Source organism: Vigna angularis, chromosome 7 (genome assembly GCF_016808095.1).
Source record: "Vigna angularis cultivar LongXiaoDou No.4 chromosome 7, ASM1680809v1, whole genome shotgun sequence".
In the NCBI taxonomy this organism is placed as follows: domain Eukaryota; kingdom Viridiplantae; phylum Streptophyta; class Magnoliopsida; order Fabales; family Fabaceae; genus Vigna; species Vigna angularis.
Window position 1 is genome coordinate 14,573,555 of NC_068976.1, and position 20,356 is coordinate 14,593,910.

At 33.7% G+C, this 20,356-nt stretch overlaps 1 protein-coding gene across 2 annotated transcripts; it reads right to left on the reverse strand.

Annotated features, from left to right (window-relative positions):
* Positions 1-1,957: 1,957 nt before the first annotated feature.
* On the reverse strand, positions 1,958-5,530 carry LOC108336376 (protein BUD31 homolog 2). Of its 2 annotated transcripts, XM_017572806.2 has the most exons (5): positions 5,325-5,505; positions 5,181-5,200; positions 4,535-4,636; positions 4,263-4,450; positions 1,958-2,294 (listed from the first exon to the last, which is right to left on the reverse strand). In XM_017572806.2, exons 3-5 carry the CDS (start codon positions 4,626-4,628, stop codon positions 2,139-2,141), a joined length of 438 nt encoding a protein of 145 aa, XP_017428295.1. In that variant the 5' UTR covers positions 4,629-4,636; positions 5,181-5,200; positions 5,325-5,505; the 3' UTR covers positions 1,958-2,138. The 2 variants fall into 2 exon arrangements, with proteins under 2 accessions (XP_017428295.1, XP_017428294.1); XM_017572805.2 differs by lacking the exon at positions 5,181-5,200 and having other exon boundaries at positions 5,325-5,530.
* Between the last annotated feature and the right edge of the window lie 14,826 nt (positions 5,531-20,356).

Consider the following 20,356-nt stretch of genomic DNA (forward strand, 5'->3'; position numbering starts at 1 on the left):
GTTCACTTTAGATGATTGGAGTATATTTTGAAGTAAAGTTTGTGAAAATTAGTGTAGAATTTGACCGATGTGATAGATAAAAAATATTGTTTAATTGGTATAAATTAAAGATTACCAAAATGTTCATAGTTATAAAAATAATATAAAATGATAATTGTTAATGTTATATATAATTGTAAAAAAGTTTATAAGGAGACAAAATAATATAATTTAATTTTTAAAATGTAAAAGTATTATGCACGAGGGAATACACGAAGGAAGAATCAAATACCATAGAGATGGAATCAAATATCACGGAGGTATGAACCGAATACACATAATGAAATCGAATACAGAAGAAGGGAGAACCAAATACACACCAGGAGAACCGAATACAACCCCATCCACTTTTGTTGCTTGAGGTGGAACCAAATACGATTCTCTTTAACTTAAAATGGTTTGGTGGCTTCTGCATCTTTAATCTTCGTCTTCAACCACTATTTTCTTCATCTTTATCCATCAACCCCATTAACATCAACCATAGACCAGTTCCTTCATTTTTTACGTGTTATTTTTCCTCTAATTGAAAGCAAACATGACATTTTAATGAAAATCACTGCAAATTCGAGTGTGATAATAAGGAGATAAAAAAAATTATATCTCGTAAATGAGCATAATTTCATCTTCATATATCAACTGAATGAACACGATCTATCTTACAAATTCATCCTCGCGTTCTATCTTGAACAGTGCATTCCGCTTATGCGAACACAAGTTCAAATATACTTATTTCAAATTGCTATGTTCTTTTACACACAATTACATCAAACTGTTTTTTTGTTCTCCTCATATTTAGTTTTGATGTTCAACTTTTCTTACTTTGTAAATAAGAAGAATTAAATCTGATATTTTAAAATTTAATATTTGTATTTAAATAAACTGCAATGTTTAAACACCTTTAACTCCAATATTATCAATAATATTTAGACATGTGAGATATAGATAAAATCATATCAATCAATGACGTGTCATTTCACGTTATGAAATAAATGGAAAAAGACTAAGTTGAATTTCTTTTAACAAACAAAAAACTAAACTAACTTCTTTTAAAGGCTAGAGAACAAAATGAATTAAGTAGGAAAAAATCCAAACACATCATTTAGCCAAAAATAAAACACATTAATTAAACAGTAAAAATACATATTAATTAGCGAGGCGCTTGTTATTTTAATTCAAAAACAGTAAAATAGACTCATCATTACTGTATGAGATCACTTTGATAAGAAAATTTATGGAAAAATATGGACGTGTGAAGTGAAGCACTCTTCGGGAAGCAAATCTGTGTTGAATTGTATACAAGATTACAACCATATATGTTCGGGGTACTTTGTCCCTAGGGAAGCTGTCCAGTTTTGTTCTTTTAGTATTTTACGTGTTTCCTTTTAAATTTCTTTTCTAGGTTAACAAAAACATAATTTCAGGGCAATTTAAAAAATCGACACGCATTTTTTATACACTTGTTAACCATTTTTTTTAAATTGCAACAAATCTCATCTCTTAGAAAGTTACAAAATAATGTATAAGGTAACATGCTGTTAATATTTTATACTGTCAAATAGATCAACGTATACATCATATATCTTCGTTAAAAGATTAAATTATCGATAAGTTGACGGAAAATGGATCGCAACAAAAACTATTTACTTCAAGATAATGCTTCAACATTGTGTTTTTTCCTCAAAATAATTTACACGAGACAACATCAACAATAACAATAATAATAATTTAAGCAGTTTAAATCAAATCTTACCACAAGAAACGACATTAGAAGTTAAGTACAATATTACCCTTTGTTCGATTGTTCTAAGTTAAGTACAACATTAGAAGTTAAGCATAATAATTTAAGCTCATTGTTTTAAGTTGTGAAGTATCCAGCAAGAGTACACCATGTTAGGCTAATAAAGAAGAGACACAAAACTAAGTCAGATTTTGAACTAGACAGATAACAAATATCTCCAATACATAACATTCATGTAGTAGACAGCAATACACCTGGAGAGGTTGTGTCCCATCCGAGTTTCGGACAACAGAAAATAAGGCTACACGAAATTAGAACTACGAAACCCTCCACTGACACAAATACAAGAAATGATGTCCAATCAGTCTCCACTTGCACAACCCTTGCATCCACAATGAACACACTCTATGACCTTTTCCTCCCTAAGTTGCTTGGGAACTCTGCAAACACAAGTGGTGGCAAAATTGTGGTCGCGTGGCTGCATGCACCTCAGGCAGCATAGACGTTCATAACCAGGCTGCAATTCGGACCAGAAACACGATTTAGGTACTCAACGTCCAACATAGAAGAAATAAAATCAAGTACCAGTATTACGATAATATTGTTTTGGCTGAGTATCAAACACTTTAAAACAATTAACATCTTCAAGAGGGCACAAATGAGTCCAGCATTAACATATTTTCTCATTTCACAAATACTCAATATCAATATCAGACTGAAAATGAGTTCAGACTTAATTTTGGACAATTTTGACTTCATAAAGTTGATTTTGATTAAAAGCCAGTTTGAAGCAATGTGGTTTATGTAAAAATTTAACCCATCTGAACAAAAGCTGAATGTATCTCACATTAAAATTGTGTTTAATCACAAAATTCTGTTTGAAACAGACACCAGATCTTTTTTAAAACAAGTTTACAAATGACAAAATCATGGTTAAAAGTGAGAGAAATGCAAGCATCCAATGCAACCCAAAACAGTGCAGCAGGACGGCTGCTATACCAGTGAATGTCATGTATACAAGATAACCTATTTTCTACTATACACATAAATGCTAAAGAAGCCTAAAACTAAAGATATGATTAAGCCTTCAATAATAATCAATGCCAGGGATATAATGAATCTAGGCATAGTAAACAAGTTCGTCAATATTGATTGGTTATGAATCATAAACCAGCATGAACACTGATCATTGGTGTTTCTAATTTCACCACCAGATTTTAAATGAGAATGGGCATACACTTAGCAACTAACATTATCGAAAATCAGATATTTTATTGCAAGAAGAAATATTGCAGACGTTTTTATTGCTTAAGAGGTGTTTCACGACGCCAGAAAAATGAGGGAGTTTTGTTATCAAGATGGATTTGGATAGTTTAAGAGGGAGTAGGGCCAGAGAAGGTTCTTGGTTGAAAAGTTTCCTTATAGAAGGAGAATATGGATTTGTAGATGCATCTAAATTGCTACTTAAGTTGTTATAAAGTTTGAGCCTAAATCACAGTTCAAATAATAGTGGGGAGTCAACTGGTCGTAGTGATCCCCAATCTTCAGTTTAACGACTGATTGTTTGGTTTTGTAAGCCACCAAGATATTTCTTTGCATGGTAATTAATCAATTTTTCTGTAGTGACCTGCTTGGACTTGATTGTCCTTGTCCGGATCTGTTTGGCTACTTTCCCTTGCTATCTCTTGCTTAATCAAAACAGTCATAAATGACCCAAAGACTCATAAAACCATGAGGCATTTTCATTGATGAGCAATAAAATGCTAAGTAAATGAGTAGCACAGCTTGGTAGATGTTGGAACTCGAAATTTATTTTCGAGGAATATATTACTATAGTTTAGGTGAGGGTATCCTTATTAAAGTTTTTCGAGAGGAGCTTGAGATGGGCAATGGTCTTTTTTCAGAGGCTTTTCCTGCATGTTTCATCTATCTGATTGCAAAGTTTTCCTAGTAGCCACTTCTAATCCAACTAAGAAAATAAATTACTATTTACAAAGGGACTTTAATTAACTATTTGGATATGGATAATATAGAGAACTACAATTCTATTTCGTTTTACACTATTACTTGATTCTATTTCTCCCTCAACCAAGTTAGATAGAAGAGTTTGGATAATATCTCCTCCAGTACTTCTCCTACAAAGCTTTCTTTCAATTTCATACTCGCACACCTGACCTTCAAAAGCTTCTACCTGATATATCCGTTTTAAAATCCAAACCTCTTAAAAAGGGCAAGACCTCTCATATGGCAATGGTTAACATGATTAGTGGTAAACTCATAGACCTTACACCCTGCTATTGGCCCTATTCGAGAACACTTAGCCAAATCTGTTCGGGAGACTTAATTTTAATTCTAAGTTTTAGGCAACTAAAGGACTTCTCGTCCTCCTTCTAGTCGAACTTCAATGAAGTTTCTTCTCCAATGAAAAAAGAGATAAAAAAACAAAAGCTTTTTAAAAAATAGAATAAAAACATATTTTAGGTACCTTCTTCCATTTGGCAATTAGATTGCGGTCAGCATATCCTTGATCTAGACAGAATTCATACAGTTCTTTAGAAATTTCCTTTCTCCGATGGTAGAGGTCAAATATGTAGCGGCTCTTCTGGTGTGCAATCTTAAATATTGGCCACAATGTCTCACATTTTCTTTTGCCATCATGTGGATCATTCTCAGCTGCCACATAAAAGGTATAAAACTATTAATTTAATAGAACACAATATAATCTTGTAAGGCAAGCACATGATGTAAATCTCCAACCTTCCCTCATCTTTGCTTGGAGTTCACGGAGTGTAGGCTCAATTAACTCCCAACCCTCTGGGTATTTAACACGATTTGTCTTTACTTTTGGCATTTTTATATCTGTTTAAGGAAACATGGAATCAAAGGGTCAATTTCCATACATTCTACTGAGCAATTTCCACAATTTGCATCTTGAAGGCTTATTACACTGCTAAATTATAATGTCATGATGGTAAGAAATCCTTTTAGACAACATGAATATTTAGCATTTGACAGAGTAACAACATAACAGTTAAAAAAAATTAACACATGTAGAGTCACTGTTCATATATATCTACAGGAACTTTCATCAAGCAAAATCATCTCGAACTCTCAACTGACACCGAGATTTCAAAAAACGAACCAAACTCTCGATTGTTACAATGTTCCTGAACACTTCAAACAGATCAATCACGCTAGGCAAATAGTTTTGTATATTCAATCCTATCAAAGCCTAATCGAAGACAGCCAACAGTATCATTCACTCAAAGGAAAGTAAGAGAATCAGAAATCTTCAATTCTATCAAAGTCTAATCGAAAATCGTTCAAAAGAAAATAAGAGAATTATTAATAATCAAATAAGTTCATCAATTATTGGATTTTACTATTCCTCGAAAAGCTTAACCTAGGTTAGCCGCTGCAAACCTAGAAGATAGCAAAGAAACTTATCAGGATTCATTGCACCTGGAAAGATCGCTTCTGCGAGCAATCACAAATTTCACAAAAAAAACGACGGAAAATGGAGAGCGAATAAGGATGAAAAACCTACAGCTGTTGCAGACAGGAATCAGAGGTCGAAGCTATTCGTCTGGCTGACTTCGCAGAAATTATGTTGTCGTTTCGAATCGAAACCCTGTGGATTAGGGTTTAAGAGGAATTCCAACGACTCAAAAACATAACTGGAAACAACTACTGTAAGAGTAAACAATTTTGAGTAAGGCGACTGTAACAAAAATAAATAAAAACTACGTTATATGTTTACTTTTATATATGTTAATCTTAATTTATATTCAGCTTCGTATGTATAATTTATAATATCAATAGCCTATACTTTATACCATTATCTTTATATCTACATGATTTTTTTCCAATCAAATAAGTTTATATTATATAGTATATCTCGTAGGAAAATCCGATTAATCACATATAAGACAATTAATCATTACTTGGATTAACGAATTTGATTGATTATTAATCGATAAAACAAATTAATCGATTATGAGTTAAAATACATTAATTTTATTGTTAATTAATTTAAAGATAAAGTATAAATTTAAGATAAAGCCATATGTGATTTATATCTACTGTGCCATTAATTATTAACCGTTTAACGTTAAAATTTCTTATGAAAATATATTTCAAACAATTTGAATGATCAATTAATCCAAGGTCGAAACATATATCATTCTGAATTTTGATAATTTCAAAACTTTTTTGTTCAATTTTATGGTTTTTAAATAATTATTTTTAAATTAAAATAATTGTCTTATAATTCTTTCTCCTTTAAGTCTACAAATTTAACTATTTTTTAATTATATTATTTAAATAACTATTTTTAAACAAAAATAACTATTTTATCCTTTGACTTTTTTAAATGATCGTTTACATAAATTTAATTATATATATATATATATATAACCCATGTGTTATATTATCATTATCAGATGTGTTTATCGGTTTTGATGTGCACCTTTTTTATAAATTTTATTTGTTAAATATGTATTTATTAAATTAAATAATTGACATATTGTTTTATTTTTAGAGTGATTGGTTGTTTAAATTAATTATTTTTAAATTAAAATAATAATTTTTTTAGTTACTATTTAGTTAAGTTTAACTATTTTCTAAGTTTGAATCATCTAAAACATAAGTTTTCGTTTAATTATTTTGTTTGTCCTAACTTTCATTGTTATTGATCTTTATTTTTTAAAAGAATATCAATTTCATCCAGTTTAATGTGTATCATTTAAGATCATTATGTTAATTGTGTGGTGATGTGGCAAAAGAGTGTAATGATGTGACAAAAGACATTTGTGAGTTATATGATCCATTAATCTAAGGTGGAAATTGAAGATTAGGGTTTAAAAAAAAATTACCAACTTTGAAGGGGCTCTCCTTCGCTAGCACCTCAGCGTCAGAGCAGAATGGGAGCTCCAAGACTAGAGTTATGACCATCAACTTTGAGTATCGAACGCTACTACAAGAACACCAACACGAACCCAGAATAACGTTGTAATATCACAACCGCCACTATCCTCACCTTCTTCTAATATTGTCAATATTATTTGTGACTCGAGGCACTGTTGGCATTGGCAGCGTCATCTCTTTTCTCCTTTTCTTCCTTCACAACTAGCACTAGTAGATTCAATGTTATTAGAGTCACCTACACAGCCCCTAGCCATGCACACATAGTCAAACCCAACCATTTCTTTTTCTTTCCAAACCCAAGAAAGCACATAACTTTTCTCCATCCCTACAACAAAATTAAAAAGGCAAACTTTTTCGCTCACAACTCAGTTTAGACCAAGATAGTTACACTAAATTACTACAAAATCCTCAAGATCTGTGATTTTTATGGCCACTTCACTTTCTTGGATTTTACATTAGCATAATGAGGGGATATTTGATTGTCTTGAATGAGAAACAATCTTGAAAAGTAAAGAATATTTTCAAATAGTAAGAAAAAACATTATAAAGTCAAAACTAAAGTGTCTTACTAATGAATAGCATTTCACTGAACATAAAAAAAATATTTCAAACTCTTACAACATTAGAAAAAGAGAAAGCGAGTATTCACATCATCTTGTTTTACTCATACTATTTAATCTCTTGTGATATGCATGTTCAGTAAGGATGATAAAATTAACTTAACTACATTGAACTGTCAGTTAATTGTATTATATTATATAAAAAAATTTAAGTGTTTACGATAAAAACTGAACTATACCATCTTATATTTCAATTTTAAAAAGTTCAATCTTTATAGTTGAAATTTAGTTAATTATTCATTAATTTAATACTACTTTGTTTTAAACTTTTTACTTGTTTAAGAGTCTTTAAAGTTGCATATTACTTTAGATATTGTTAACTATACCAAACTTTAGTAGGACCAACTCGATCAAATTTGATCAATTTTTGGTCGTCTTGACCTTCGTCATGCTCGACCTGTTTTAGTTTGGTAAAGTCGACAACATCTAATCAAAACTGCAAGTTTAGAGATTCTTAAATAAGTAAAAAGTTTAAATCGAAATAATTTTAAGTTAATAAGTAGTTTACTCAACTTCAACTTTAGATATTTAATTTTTTAAAATTAAAATATAAAATTGTATAATTCAACTTTTATTATGAACAATAAAATATTATTTTTGTATAATATAATACAGTTTAATTGATAATTTAATGCAATTAAGTTAATTTTACTTACCCTTGGCACCAACTTTTTTTCCTCTCAATACTTTTATAAAAAAACGCATCCTTAAAAAAGATAAACTAACAATCACATCTACAAAAAAAAAGGCATTGCTGATGACCCTACTCCGTCGAAAACCGCCAAAAAGTCGTTGGTAATGCCTATTATTGACGGATTAGCGACGACCGGTTTTTTGTTAGTAAATTGTTTGTCATTAACAATTACCAACGGCCTTTGTCCTTCGGTAATCACCGAAGGGCAAATGCCTTTGGTAATCACCGAAGGGAAAATGCCTTCGGTAAGAACCAGGCAAAATTAAGTGATATTTGTATTTGTTATCCAATCACAAACCTGCATAACATTTTCAAACCATAGACAAACCTCCATAATATACATCCCAAAATCATCCAATCATTAATGGAGTAAACAACAATATAATAACATCATTTGTATTGTTGAAATTTAAGAACTTGTATTTGTAAATGAAACATGAAACATGAAACATAAAACAATATGTTCATCTAGCAAATGTAATGTAACATAATCATAATGTAACATCCAAAATGTTCTAACAACTATGTTCAATACCAAAATAAAACTAATAATCTACATAGTCATCATCAGAATGATCTTCATCATCCTGCTACTCTGTAGATGGCTGAATTGGTGTGGGTTGAACTGGTATGGGCTGGACTGATGTGGGCTGGACTGATGTAGGCTGGACTGATGTGGGCTGGACTGATGTGGGCTGCTGAGGGGCGGCGGGTGACGGGGAGGGTTGTGGCTGAGTCGGAGGGACGGTGGAATGAATGTTTGAAGCTTCAGACAGTGCTTTCATGACTAGGGACTTAAAGTTTGTAAACTTATTTCTCAATTCAGTGTATTCTTCTCTCAAATCATGATTTTCCTGGTCACGTTGTTGTAGTAGTTGTGTCAAGTGCTCGACGGCCTCGTCAGCAATGATGGTTAAAGAAGAAGGTTGGTGCTTCAGAGTACCTCCTCTTGCTGCTGTGTAGTTTGCAGCCAGATGTTCAGCACTATACACTCGTCCCTTTTTCTTCCCACCAACGACATCGACCCACCATTATGTCCTACGGATGTCGTTGTCTTCATTACTCACATCATCTGGTGTAGGAGCTGACCCATGTTCGGATCTAACCTGTGAAAGTCTCGTAGAAAATTCTTCTTGTTCAAACATTCAAAGTTAGGGAATGATAGAGTAACATAAATAAAAATTACTAGCTAATAGTAGCAGTTTTATTTGCTTACATGAGTCTTCCAAGACCTTTCATCAACGAACTCAGTAGTTCCCTTTCCAACACGAGTCTGTGCAAAGACCTCATCAACATGGATCGCTCGTCCCAAAGCTTGTGCCTGTAACATAATTTAGAGTTAGAAGTGTATATGAAATAGAAAATACATACGTTAATATGAAAGAAACATAAAAGTAATGAAGGTTTACCATACGAATGACATGCTCATGAACTGTGATCGATTCACCGGTATGCCGGGTGTCACCCTTTTTCAGAAGCTTTGTTCTTTTGGGCTCTAGCACACTTATTGCGAAAATCTGCTGAATTCCAATGAGCGAGTAACTAGTTTCAAACGTGCTCGCCCACCCAGTAAGATCGCTCCCTTGCCAAGCGAGCATCCCTAAACATTTATGACAGTCGATGAAATGCTTTACTGTGGAAATTTCTTTGTATAGCAGTTTCATGTTCAGGTTTTCACTACACCTTCATCTATCACAACAAACAAAAGAAACATTGATTAATGAACATACTAAAATAAGAATGACAATTACTTTAATGAGTTGTTCACTGTCGCAACCGGAATCGCGACGGGACGACGATCCAAAAGAAGGAACACGTTTTGAAAAGAGATTTTGGAGTCGCCACCATAGTTTATTCTGGAAAACTACGGAAAAATTATAACAATGATAAGGCATGGTCTAGGAAAAACCAGATTCTGGGTTCGGGAGTCGGTTACGTGTAGGGAAGGTATTAGCGCCCTACAACACCTGCCCTAAGGCAGTACCATTAACTAAATACGCGAATATGATGTGGTTTTCAAAATGTTTAACTATCCCCTAAAATAAAACTCTAAAGAAACAAAATATATTTTTTTAGTTTTTTGGACCCGACAAGGATTGACCTTGCTCCTACGTATTCTCATTCAGAATGAGAAATCAGGGTTACGTAATTCTTTTGAATCTGTTTGAGAAATTTGTTTGGAAATTGTTTGAAAATTTGTTTTGAAATGATTTTGGATAATAGGGAAGTGAAAGAGAAAAGGTTTTTAGCACAAGGACGATGCGAGCGATCACACACGTGCTTAACCTTTAAAATATATTTCTTTGGTATTATTATTTTTTATAAAAGAAAGAGAAAAGATTTTTTAGTACAAGGACGATGCGAGTGATCACACACGTGCTTAACCTTTAAAATATATTTTTTTATATTTTTTTTATAAAGGAAAAAGAAAAGGTTTTTAGCACAAGGACGATGCGAGCGATCACACATGTGCTTAACCTTTAAAGTATATTTTTTGTATTTTTTATAAAGGAAAGAGAAAAGTTTTTAGCACAAGGACGATGCGAGCGATGACACATGTGTTTAACCTTTAAAGTATATTTTTTGTTATTATTATTATTATATTTATATTATTTTAATTTTTTTATATAATTAAAAAGTAGGTACGGAAAAGAGAAAAAGAAAAATAACTAAAACAAAATAAAATAAGAATAAAATAAAATATAAATGAGATAAAAACAGAATAAAATAAAATAAAATAAAATAACATGAAAAATAGTAAAAAAATAAAATAAGAAACAAAAAATGACAACATAAAAAGAAATTGAAAATTAAAAAGGAGAAAGGGCGAAACTGTTCATGGGGAGGTAAAAACCTAAAAAAGGGTAGTTGTGTAACATCCCAAAAATACAGTAAACATCATATAGTAGAATTAATTACATTTAATGATAAACCAAATCAGTCTTAAATTAAACAAGAACACAGGTTCTGGCCGAACGACCTTACACGAAGCGAGTTACAAAATAAATAGCGAGAAGTACATTAAGCTAACCTGACCGAACGGTTTACAAAACAACAATACCGAACGGTTAATCCAGGAAAAAGGGAAGGTGGTCGTTCTAAGACAACTCGCTAAAATAACTACTAAACTATTAACCGAACGGTCTACTGTTCGGCCTTCACTTCCACATCAACGAGATTCTCTTCCTCTAGTATTCCTTCTTCTAGTGTCTCCTCTCGTAACGCATCACCATCTGCTCACATCCACACGGATGATCATTGCAAAGACAAGACGGACGTACGGATACAGGACAACACAAGGAAAAACACAGGGTAAACTTATTTAATTTAATTCAAGTAATAACATGCATTTCTCGACATATCAAACATATCAAATATATTCCAATATAAAATCCACTCAATTCCTGATACTAGACTGACTGTCCGGACTGTATGAATTCTGTGTAGCTACGATGTTCGTGCACCCGGTGATATAGTAACTGGAATTTTCATCAGCTACCACCCGAGGTTAGTCCGTTCCGTCCAAGTTACATTTATGGACTAGGACCTCCTGCCGTTCCCACACATGACATACTCCCCTCTACTTGAGGACGAGCACTCACGGAACATCAGGATGAATCGCCAGCTAAGCTTTGTCCACATTCATACTTTACAAATCTCAACTTTCATCCAAGAGTCGTTCCTCCCCGGAACGCTCGTTCAACATCGACAACCGTTTATTCATCTCATATACTGCTCATCAATTATACTCTTTCCATTTAATATCATTTTCGTCATCCATTTCAAGTGCATAAAATAACGAACGTTCAGCCCTCTTCATAACGAGGACAAACGTTAGGAACGAGACCGAGAAATCCCCCGTTCCAAAACAGAATAAAACCGATTACAGTGAACACCGTATATGACGGACGTCATTTACCACTTGAGTCAATGAATGAACTGACTCTCGGAAGTTCAGATCAATACTCAACGAATAATTTAAGTACAGAGGCTCTAGGCCGGATCCAAATGGAGACAGACCCCTCAAAACGATTAAAGAACTATACTTAGAATGATTCGATTACCGAAAACCGACTGCCAGTCAATGACCGAACACGGTAAAAGGATTTACTGAATTTGGACGAACGCTATTTTCCACAAGTTTAATAATTAAAGACGAATACGAGCGTTCGGTATAAGACCGAGCGCCACTCATGACGAACGCTTTGGGTCGAACCCATCACTGATTCGAACAAAGAATAGAAATAGAATTTAATATAATACGAGATGGCGAAGTTAGGTTTTTAAGAATGACTAAGTGTTCGAATGTATATTTACAAGCTTCTCAACTCCTCACATAACACTCAGGGCATCTACGTTTGGCCGAACGCTCAAACGTAGCACTAATACAAGAGGGCGTTCGTCCTCAACTAGAATTCTTCCCAAATGAAAGAATTTCATTTCAAATAAAGTTAAATAACACCGAACGGTCAAGGACCGTTCAATGACGAACGTACGTTATCATAGGGAAGTTTTTATTCAAAGTTTCATTTACATTTACTCATTTCTCAGCATATACATTTCATATTTTCAAATACTCATATCATAGTACATTTCATATTCACCATGCATCAGTTCATACTTATGATCATATATCAAAAATCAAATAACACAGATCATGCTTCATGTAACCCACAGAACGTCCATACAACACAAATAAAAGATACGAATTAAATTGAATAAGCTTCCCTTACCTCTTAAAGTGAACGCGCGCTCTCATATATGTGCTAGGGTTCTTCTTCTAACAGAGGTCTCAACGTTCTACAACACTCTTCTACAAACTATAACCAACATAGACCAGAAATTACTCAGGATGATAGATTCAACTCAGGCAACCCAGAGCCTGGATTTGAATGTTACGGAAAAAGGCACGAATGGAGGAAGGATGGACTTACCAGTGCAAAATCTTAAAATGATCGGTTCCAACGATCGTCCTCTACGCCGTGAGTGCAGAACTGGTCCCTGAATGATGATCGGAGAAGAAGAAGAGTGAGTTCTGGTAGAGAGAAGGGGAAGTTTCTAGAGAGAAGTAGGAGAAATGGAAAGTCAGAGTTTTGGAATGGAGAAGGTGCATGCAGAAGAGTGACGCAGATTTCAGAAAGTTCAGTTTTGTTTAAAAACGAACGTTCGTTCTCCTGCTGACACCTGCATCCCACTAACTGATTTCCGGATCCTCGTTTATTGACACCTGGCGTCCGCTCAGAGGGTTTCTAAGTGCGCTTTAATGGATCTGAGCAGGGTTTTGGGTGTAATAAATGAGATTAGACAGGTGGGTTTGGTTGCTTAATTACGAGGTCTGACAAGATGCAAAGAGAAAACATACCCAGTTGCCTATGGGCTCGAGGCCCAACTGAGAAAAGGAAAAAGAAAAGGGAAAGGGGGTGCCAGGATGAGAAGCGGAGGTGTAGAGTAAAATTGAGGCTCTTTTGGTTTGTAGAAACGGAGTAGGCTTCAAACCAAACAAAAGGGGGTGTGAATGGGAAATACGTATTAACATAAAGAAGAAGTAGCCCAAGCTAGGCCCAAAGCCTCTTTATTCATAAACCCATTAGGGGTCTGCTCAAATCTTCTTCATTCTTTCATCTCACTTAACAACCACGAGGCCCTCTCTTCTCTCGGCCAGGAAACCCGATGAAGGGGGTCGTCTTCCCTGCGCACATACAGCTGCCCCCGCCAAACCGACCACCGCGAAGAGGCCCTCCGCCTGGTCCATGACGTCGCCGGCGACCCCAAGCGCCACCACAGTCGCGGCTGGCCGCGGTGTCAGATCTTCTCTCTTGCCCCCTTTCCGTTTGATAGAGGAGAACCCCCTTAGGTCTGAGAACGACACCGGCTGTCGCCTGGGCAAGCCCGACCACCATGAGCCACGAGCCAAGACGCCGGCAGTTGCAGCGTCAAGGCCCTCCTCACCCTCCGATTCGGCGTGAGCTCTCTCCCTTCTCCGTCGAACACCGCCTGAGCAAGCCCAGACGTCTCGAACCAGGACGCCGCCAGCGCCACAAATCACGGCCAAGGTTGCCGACGGTCGCCGCACCCCAAGCACCGTCTTTCGAGCCACGAGCGAAATCAGTCGTCGTCAACGAAACTGGCCACCGTTGTCCTTGCCGGAATTTGCTTCCTCATCGGCGCCGTCAGCACCATTCTCCTATCTCCCCATTCGAGAGTCCTTCTCTCAAATGCCAAACGTCTCCAGCAACGCCACCGTTGATGTCGAGGACGAAAGCATCTTTCCTTCTCTTTTTCTCATCCTTTTTGATTTACTGGTTAGTTTGGTATTGATTGATTCGTTCGATGTTTTGTCTACTGGGGTTGGAAACTATGAGTGTGTGTTGTGTGCATATGAGTGTGAGTGTGAGTAGTCAGGGCCGTTTTGGAATTAATCTGATGAACGTTGTAGCATAGAAATGTTGAGGGAGATCTTGTTAGATAGAAAAACTATTTCTGCCTTCTATGAAAATGTGTCTGCTATTCCAGTTTGCTTTTATTTGCATGTTTTTTGGGTGCTAAAGGGTATTGAAGCTTTGATCTTGGGGAGTACATGCCTATTTTCTATTGTTAGCAAAATAGATGAAATTTGCAGGTACTGAAACTGCATTTTGGGTGCAGTTTTGATTAACAGAGGAAGGCAAGCAAACGCAACCATATACATTGATCGAACATCGATCATTCATCTCTCAGCACGCATAAGGAAAGCATATCTACGAGGAGCATGACCAAAGAGCTTAGGTATACGAAGACTTACCTTCGCAGCTTCAAGATGTCTTTCCTCTTGGGTTTTAATTCCCTTTGCTCTCCTCGACCGAACTTCTCTTTTGGTAACCAAAAATGATCTTGTAGGCGCCGGAAAGTGAAGTTGACTGGGCAGCCAGGTTCACACAACATTCGTTTCTCCTCTTTTCTCTCTGGTCCGAGGTCTCTCACTCTCTAAGTGGTGATGATCAGTGATCGTCCGTCTCCAATGTGATAGTCCCCTTTTCAAAGCCAAAGCACACTCCTTCCTGTTGTACTGCTACATCGTAACTCTGGGATATCCTCTGGCGCGGGATTTTCTTTGTCTCTTTTCTTTCTTCATGTTTCCACTTTGCAGTTGACAGATGCTCGTTCAAAACTCTTTCCCCTTCCATGTATGTCTGCTGTTGCTGCTTAAGAATTTTCAGCAAGAAAAAAAAATACCTTTTTCACGCTGCCACCGTGTAAACATATTCTAAGCATTCTCTGTATTCTCGGACACTGCAACTGATGGCTTCAGGATGAGGGAACAGAGTTGACCTTGGGATTTTAGTTTTTCCTTTTCCTTTTCTTTCACTTTTTTTTATGTCAGCATTGCAGTGCAAATTTTTATATAAAAAAGTAACCTTTTCTTTAATTTAAAAATAAAAAAAACAAATTAAAAGGGAAACAACAAAATAAAATAAAAAATATAAAAGTAAAATACATAACAGTAAACCTAAAAAAGAGAAAATAAAAATAAAATGGAATAACAAAATAAATATAAAACAAAGAAATAAGATAAAATAAAACAAAATAAAATAAAACCAAATAAAATGAAGTAAAAATAAAAATAAAATAAAATAAAACAAAAATAAAATATAAACAGGAGAGAAAATAAATGAAAACGAAACAAAGCAAAAATAGAGGATAAAAATAATGGAAAAAGGAAAACGGAACAAAATCATTTTTTTAGACTTCGTATCAAAATTATCTTGGCTCGTTTATTTTATTTTATTACCTCTTCTTAACTCTAGATATTTTTTAACTATCCGGACGAAATTGGGTATTAACATTCACTTATTTAGTAAACTTTTTTAGGTTTTAAGAAGTCCAATTTTAAGTCTTAGGTATTTGATCCAATTTGACATGTTTCTTACATTCATTTTACTAGTTTAAACTTATTAGGATATGAAGATTAGACATTCTTAGGCTAATTTAGGTGAATTTCAAATTTCTCACCTATTCTAGTCTATTTATAGGTGTTCAATAGTCAAATTTTGCTTTTCTTGCTATTTTTTAATTGAGACTTCATTTTTATCTTTCTTTTATCTTTTAAAAGTTGTGTACATAGTTAGTTTACTGTTTTGATTAGTACTTTAATACACTTTGCATTCTTTGCACTTTTAGTGTATTCTAGGTACTACTTTTAGATTCTAGGTTGTCATATTTTGAGTTTTAGGTATTTTTTGTAGTGTTAGTTCTTAATTAGTTAGGTTTTCCAATTATAAACTTGTTAGGATAGTTTCTTTCTAATTTCTTTTCCTAGTTTAGGGAGTTTGCAATTGTAGTACACCTTTTTTGAGGTTTAAGTAGTGATTTTTAGCTACTTCATCTACTTTTTTAGGTTTCAAGTAGGCAAACTTTGAGATTTAGCTACTTCATATATTTTGTCATGTTTCTTAACTTCATTTAACAATTTAAACTTGTTAGGATGTGTAGAATACACACTCTTATGTTACTTTAGGTCAATTATCATATTTTCACCTATTTAGTACATTTTTTAAGGTTTCAAGTAGCCTTTGATATTTAGCTACTTGTTCCAATTTGACATCTTTATTAGCTTCATTTAAGTACTTTAAACTTTTTAGGATAACAATATTACACATTTTTATGTTACTTTAGATGAATTCTCATTTCCTCACCTATTTAGTACACTTTTTAGGTTTAAGTAGCCAAAATTTGAGATTTAGCTACTTGATCCAATTTGACATCTTTCTTAGCTTTATTTAAGTACTTTAAACTTGTTAGGATAAGAACATTACACATTCTTAGGTTTCTTTAGATCAATTTCCAAAATGTCACCTATTTAGTACATTTTTTAGGTTTTAAGTAGCCAATAGTTGAGATTAAGCTACTTCGTCAAAGTAGTTTGGGCTTTTTTTGGAATTTAGGTTACTTTTTACCTTTATTTTACTAGTTTAGTTACTAGTTTTAGGTCTTAGGTAGTCAATTTAAACTACAATGAAGTAGTTTCTTTTGTTTGGAGAGTTCTTACAAGTAACCACCTCTAAAGAGGTTACCACTACACACGTTACATTCCTATCTTTAACTTTAAAAACCAATTATTAACCAAAAACCAACTACAATTGATCCAAAAATATACAATTATATTGACATCAATATATACCATAAAGTCATGCACAAGAATAATAATACTAATTTAGCCACACAATTTACCCGCATAATAACTTATATACACGATCAATCAATTATGAAAAGAAAATAAAAACATTGTAAAACCTAGGTGTATCAAAAAGACCTACATTATACACTTCATCTTCAACGCTTAGCTCAAAACCATGGCCTATCTTCACCACTACCACCACCATTTTTAAACAATGAACCAACTCTTGCTACAATCCAAAAATGATTTTGAGTGACAAAATACAAAAACAGTTCCCAATTTACAACTATGCACCAGGAAAAAGACCCAAAATTGGTGGTTTTGGAAGTAATTTCGTGCACGACCTATTATGACACTTTGATAACCCTTTCAACAGTTTTAATTCATCAAAATAGACTTGTTTGAACTCTAACTAGGAACAAAACAGAGTTGCAATTCATATTCACCTTGCCATTTCCATAATTTACTCAAAATGGATGGTTTAGACTTGTTGAGATGTTTGAAAAAAATTATATATCAAGCTCCTTGTATGTTTGTCATCAAGTTTTGTATGTGCCCTTTCAACTAAAACAAAATATTTGGTCTTAACCGAGGTTTTCAAGCAAGCAAATGAAACAAATGTTCCAAGTGTTTGAAGGCAAGTGCCTCTTTAGCAAATCTTCAGTATAACTAAAAATCAAAGAAATCTCCTGGACTTTGGACATTGAAACTGTTAGAGTTTTTAATTCAGAAACCAAAATTCTCCCCTTCCAAGAATGAGAGAACAATGTAGCTTTTATTTTGTTGGAGTATTCAAAGATGATATTATCTTCTGTAAACTGTTTCATTGGACATTTGAATGACATCAAAGTAACTAGTGGAGCTATTTCTCTTTTGTTATGACAGAGAAATGACTTAGAAAGGTTATTCTTGCAGTGAATCGAGACTTGGAGAAGAAACTCTTGTTCTATATTGTGAACAATGCATTACAACATCATAAAAGTATTTTGATAACCCTTAACTTGCATTTATAAGTTTTTTCTCATCATAAATTTTACATTTGAATGAAAATATGCAGCTTCTGGAACTTTGATGCCCTGTTCCAGCCCCAACAACACCCAGCTTATGATTCACATGATACATTCTTTTTGGAAAGTTAGTAAAACCTTAGTTGTTTTGATTATGCTAATCTTGTATCATCTGTTTCTATTTTGAGAACGTGAAACACATATTTGCAGCTCCTTCAACAACAAAGGAATTGGCAGAAGATTATGTTCTGAGAGTGAAGTAACTTCATGAATCTAGTGGTTAAGGGTCTAAGGCCACACAAAAAGAACACAATTTCTGCCACACACATAATGACAGAGACAAAACAACTTGAAAACGAAAAAAAAGAAAGAAAGCAAGCATCATTCAAGTAGAACTTGTTCTCGAGAACCATTCAATTTTGAAAGTAAAACTTACCTCGAAAGCAAAATGGTCGACGAAGCCAGCCTCTGCAGACCACGACCCCTACGAACTTAACAAGCCCACTTCACCCCAACGCCGCTGTCAAGCCAACCTCGATGACACACCACCATTGCCACAAACGCCAACTAGCACGAGCCACCACCATACTAGGAACACCACAAACCCTACCCACACAAACCTCAAAACATCAGCCACCAACAAACAGAGCTTCGCGTCAACAACACAAGAACGCCTTAGGGTGACCAAAATGGCACTCCACCTTCTGATGTTTGGCTCAAGGCAAGCGTGAGACGAAATTTAGGTAATTTGGGAAGGAGATGGATTTCTGAAATTTGGGTAATTTGGGGACGAAACCCAAATTTTTGACTTAAAGCCATTGATGACATTACGGATAGCCAAAAGCCCTCGCTAAATTATGCCACCATCGCTTTACCAAAGGCCATAAGGTCATCGATAAATAGCGCGTTTCCTGTAGATGTTTGTGTCCATAAGCAACCTAAAAGAGTGTTTGTCATGTTATATGTCTTAAGACGTTACCCTCTTTTAATTAACAACATGTGATCTTGTAGATTACACATTCAACAAAGTGGTTTAGCTAAAAGTGATATGTGTTCAAGAAAATAATTGTATTTAATAAGAAATTGTTGGATCCAAATAATATTTGTGTTTAATTAAGACTGATAGTGTTCCAAATAACAATTGTACTTAACCATAAATGATTGAGTATAGAAAATACTTATATTTAGTTATAAGTGATTAAATACAAATAATACTTATTGTCTATCTAAAAATAGTTTAGTCCAAATAATTACCTATTTTTTACTTTTCAGTATTGGTCTCCATTATTAAAACTTGATTATATTGTAAAAACTATATATAACTTATGGTTTTAGGTAAATTAGTATACAAATATCTTAAGCAAATCTCTCTATTTTTTTATTACTTAATGTTAACTAATCTTGAAATGAGATATTTTAAAAAATAAATAATCGTTGAAAAAATATCTAAAAGTAATACCTATGTTAATTTGAAGTTGGATAAGACAAATAATTTTCAAATGTAGTAGTCGTTTAGAACACTTGTTTGACTATGCATTTGTTCAACTTTAAACTTTATTTGTGTGTATTTATTAAACAAAGCTTTGTAAAAGGTTTTTAAAAAAATATTAATACACAATTAATCATATCCCTTCTTATGTATTTTATATGGTTTTGAATGGTAATTCTTTTACAATTTATACCATACATATGTTTAGTTCATCATTTTAATAGTTTATACATAAATTTAGTCAACTAAAGTTTTTTAGAAAGAGAATGAGTGATGATGCTTTTCATATTTAAATCTTCTTTTAACTTCATTTGGTTTAGAATTGTTAAGACTGGGACAATATTATTTAGACATATTGTAAATGCTCAAATAAGTAAAATAGTCATGCAAGAATAATTTGAAAGTAAACAAAATATATATATATATATATATATATATATATATATATATATATATATATTACAAGATTTTTTTTCAGTTATGTTGAAAATGACTCAATTATATTTGAATGAATCATAGATAAAGTAAAAAAAATCAAGCATGAGATAAAATAATATCTTAACCTTCAATTAATCATTAAAATAATGAGATATTATATTCAATAAGTATTGTGTAATGCTTAAAGTTTCATAAACAATGTTAGAAAGTTATTACGGTAAGACAAAGATTTGAAAGCAATAGATACAAAT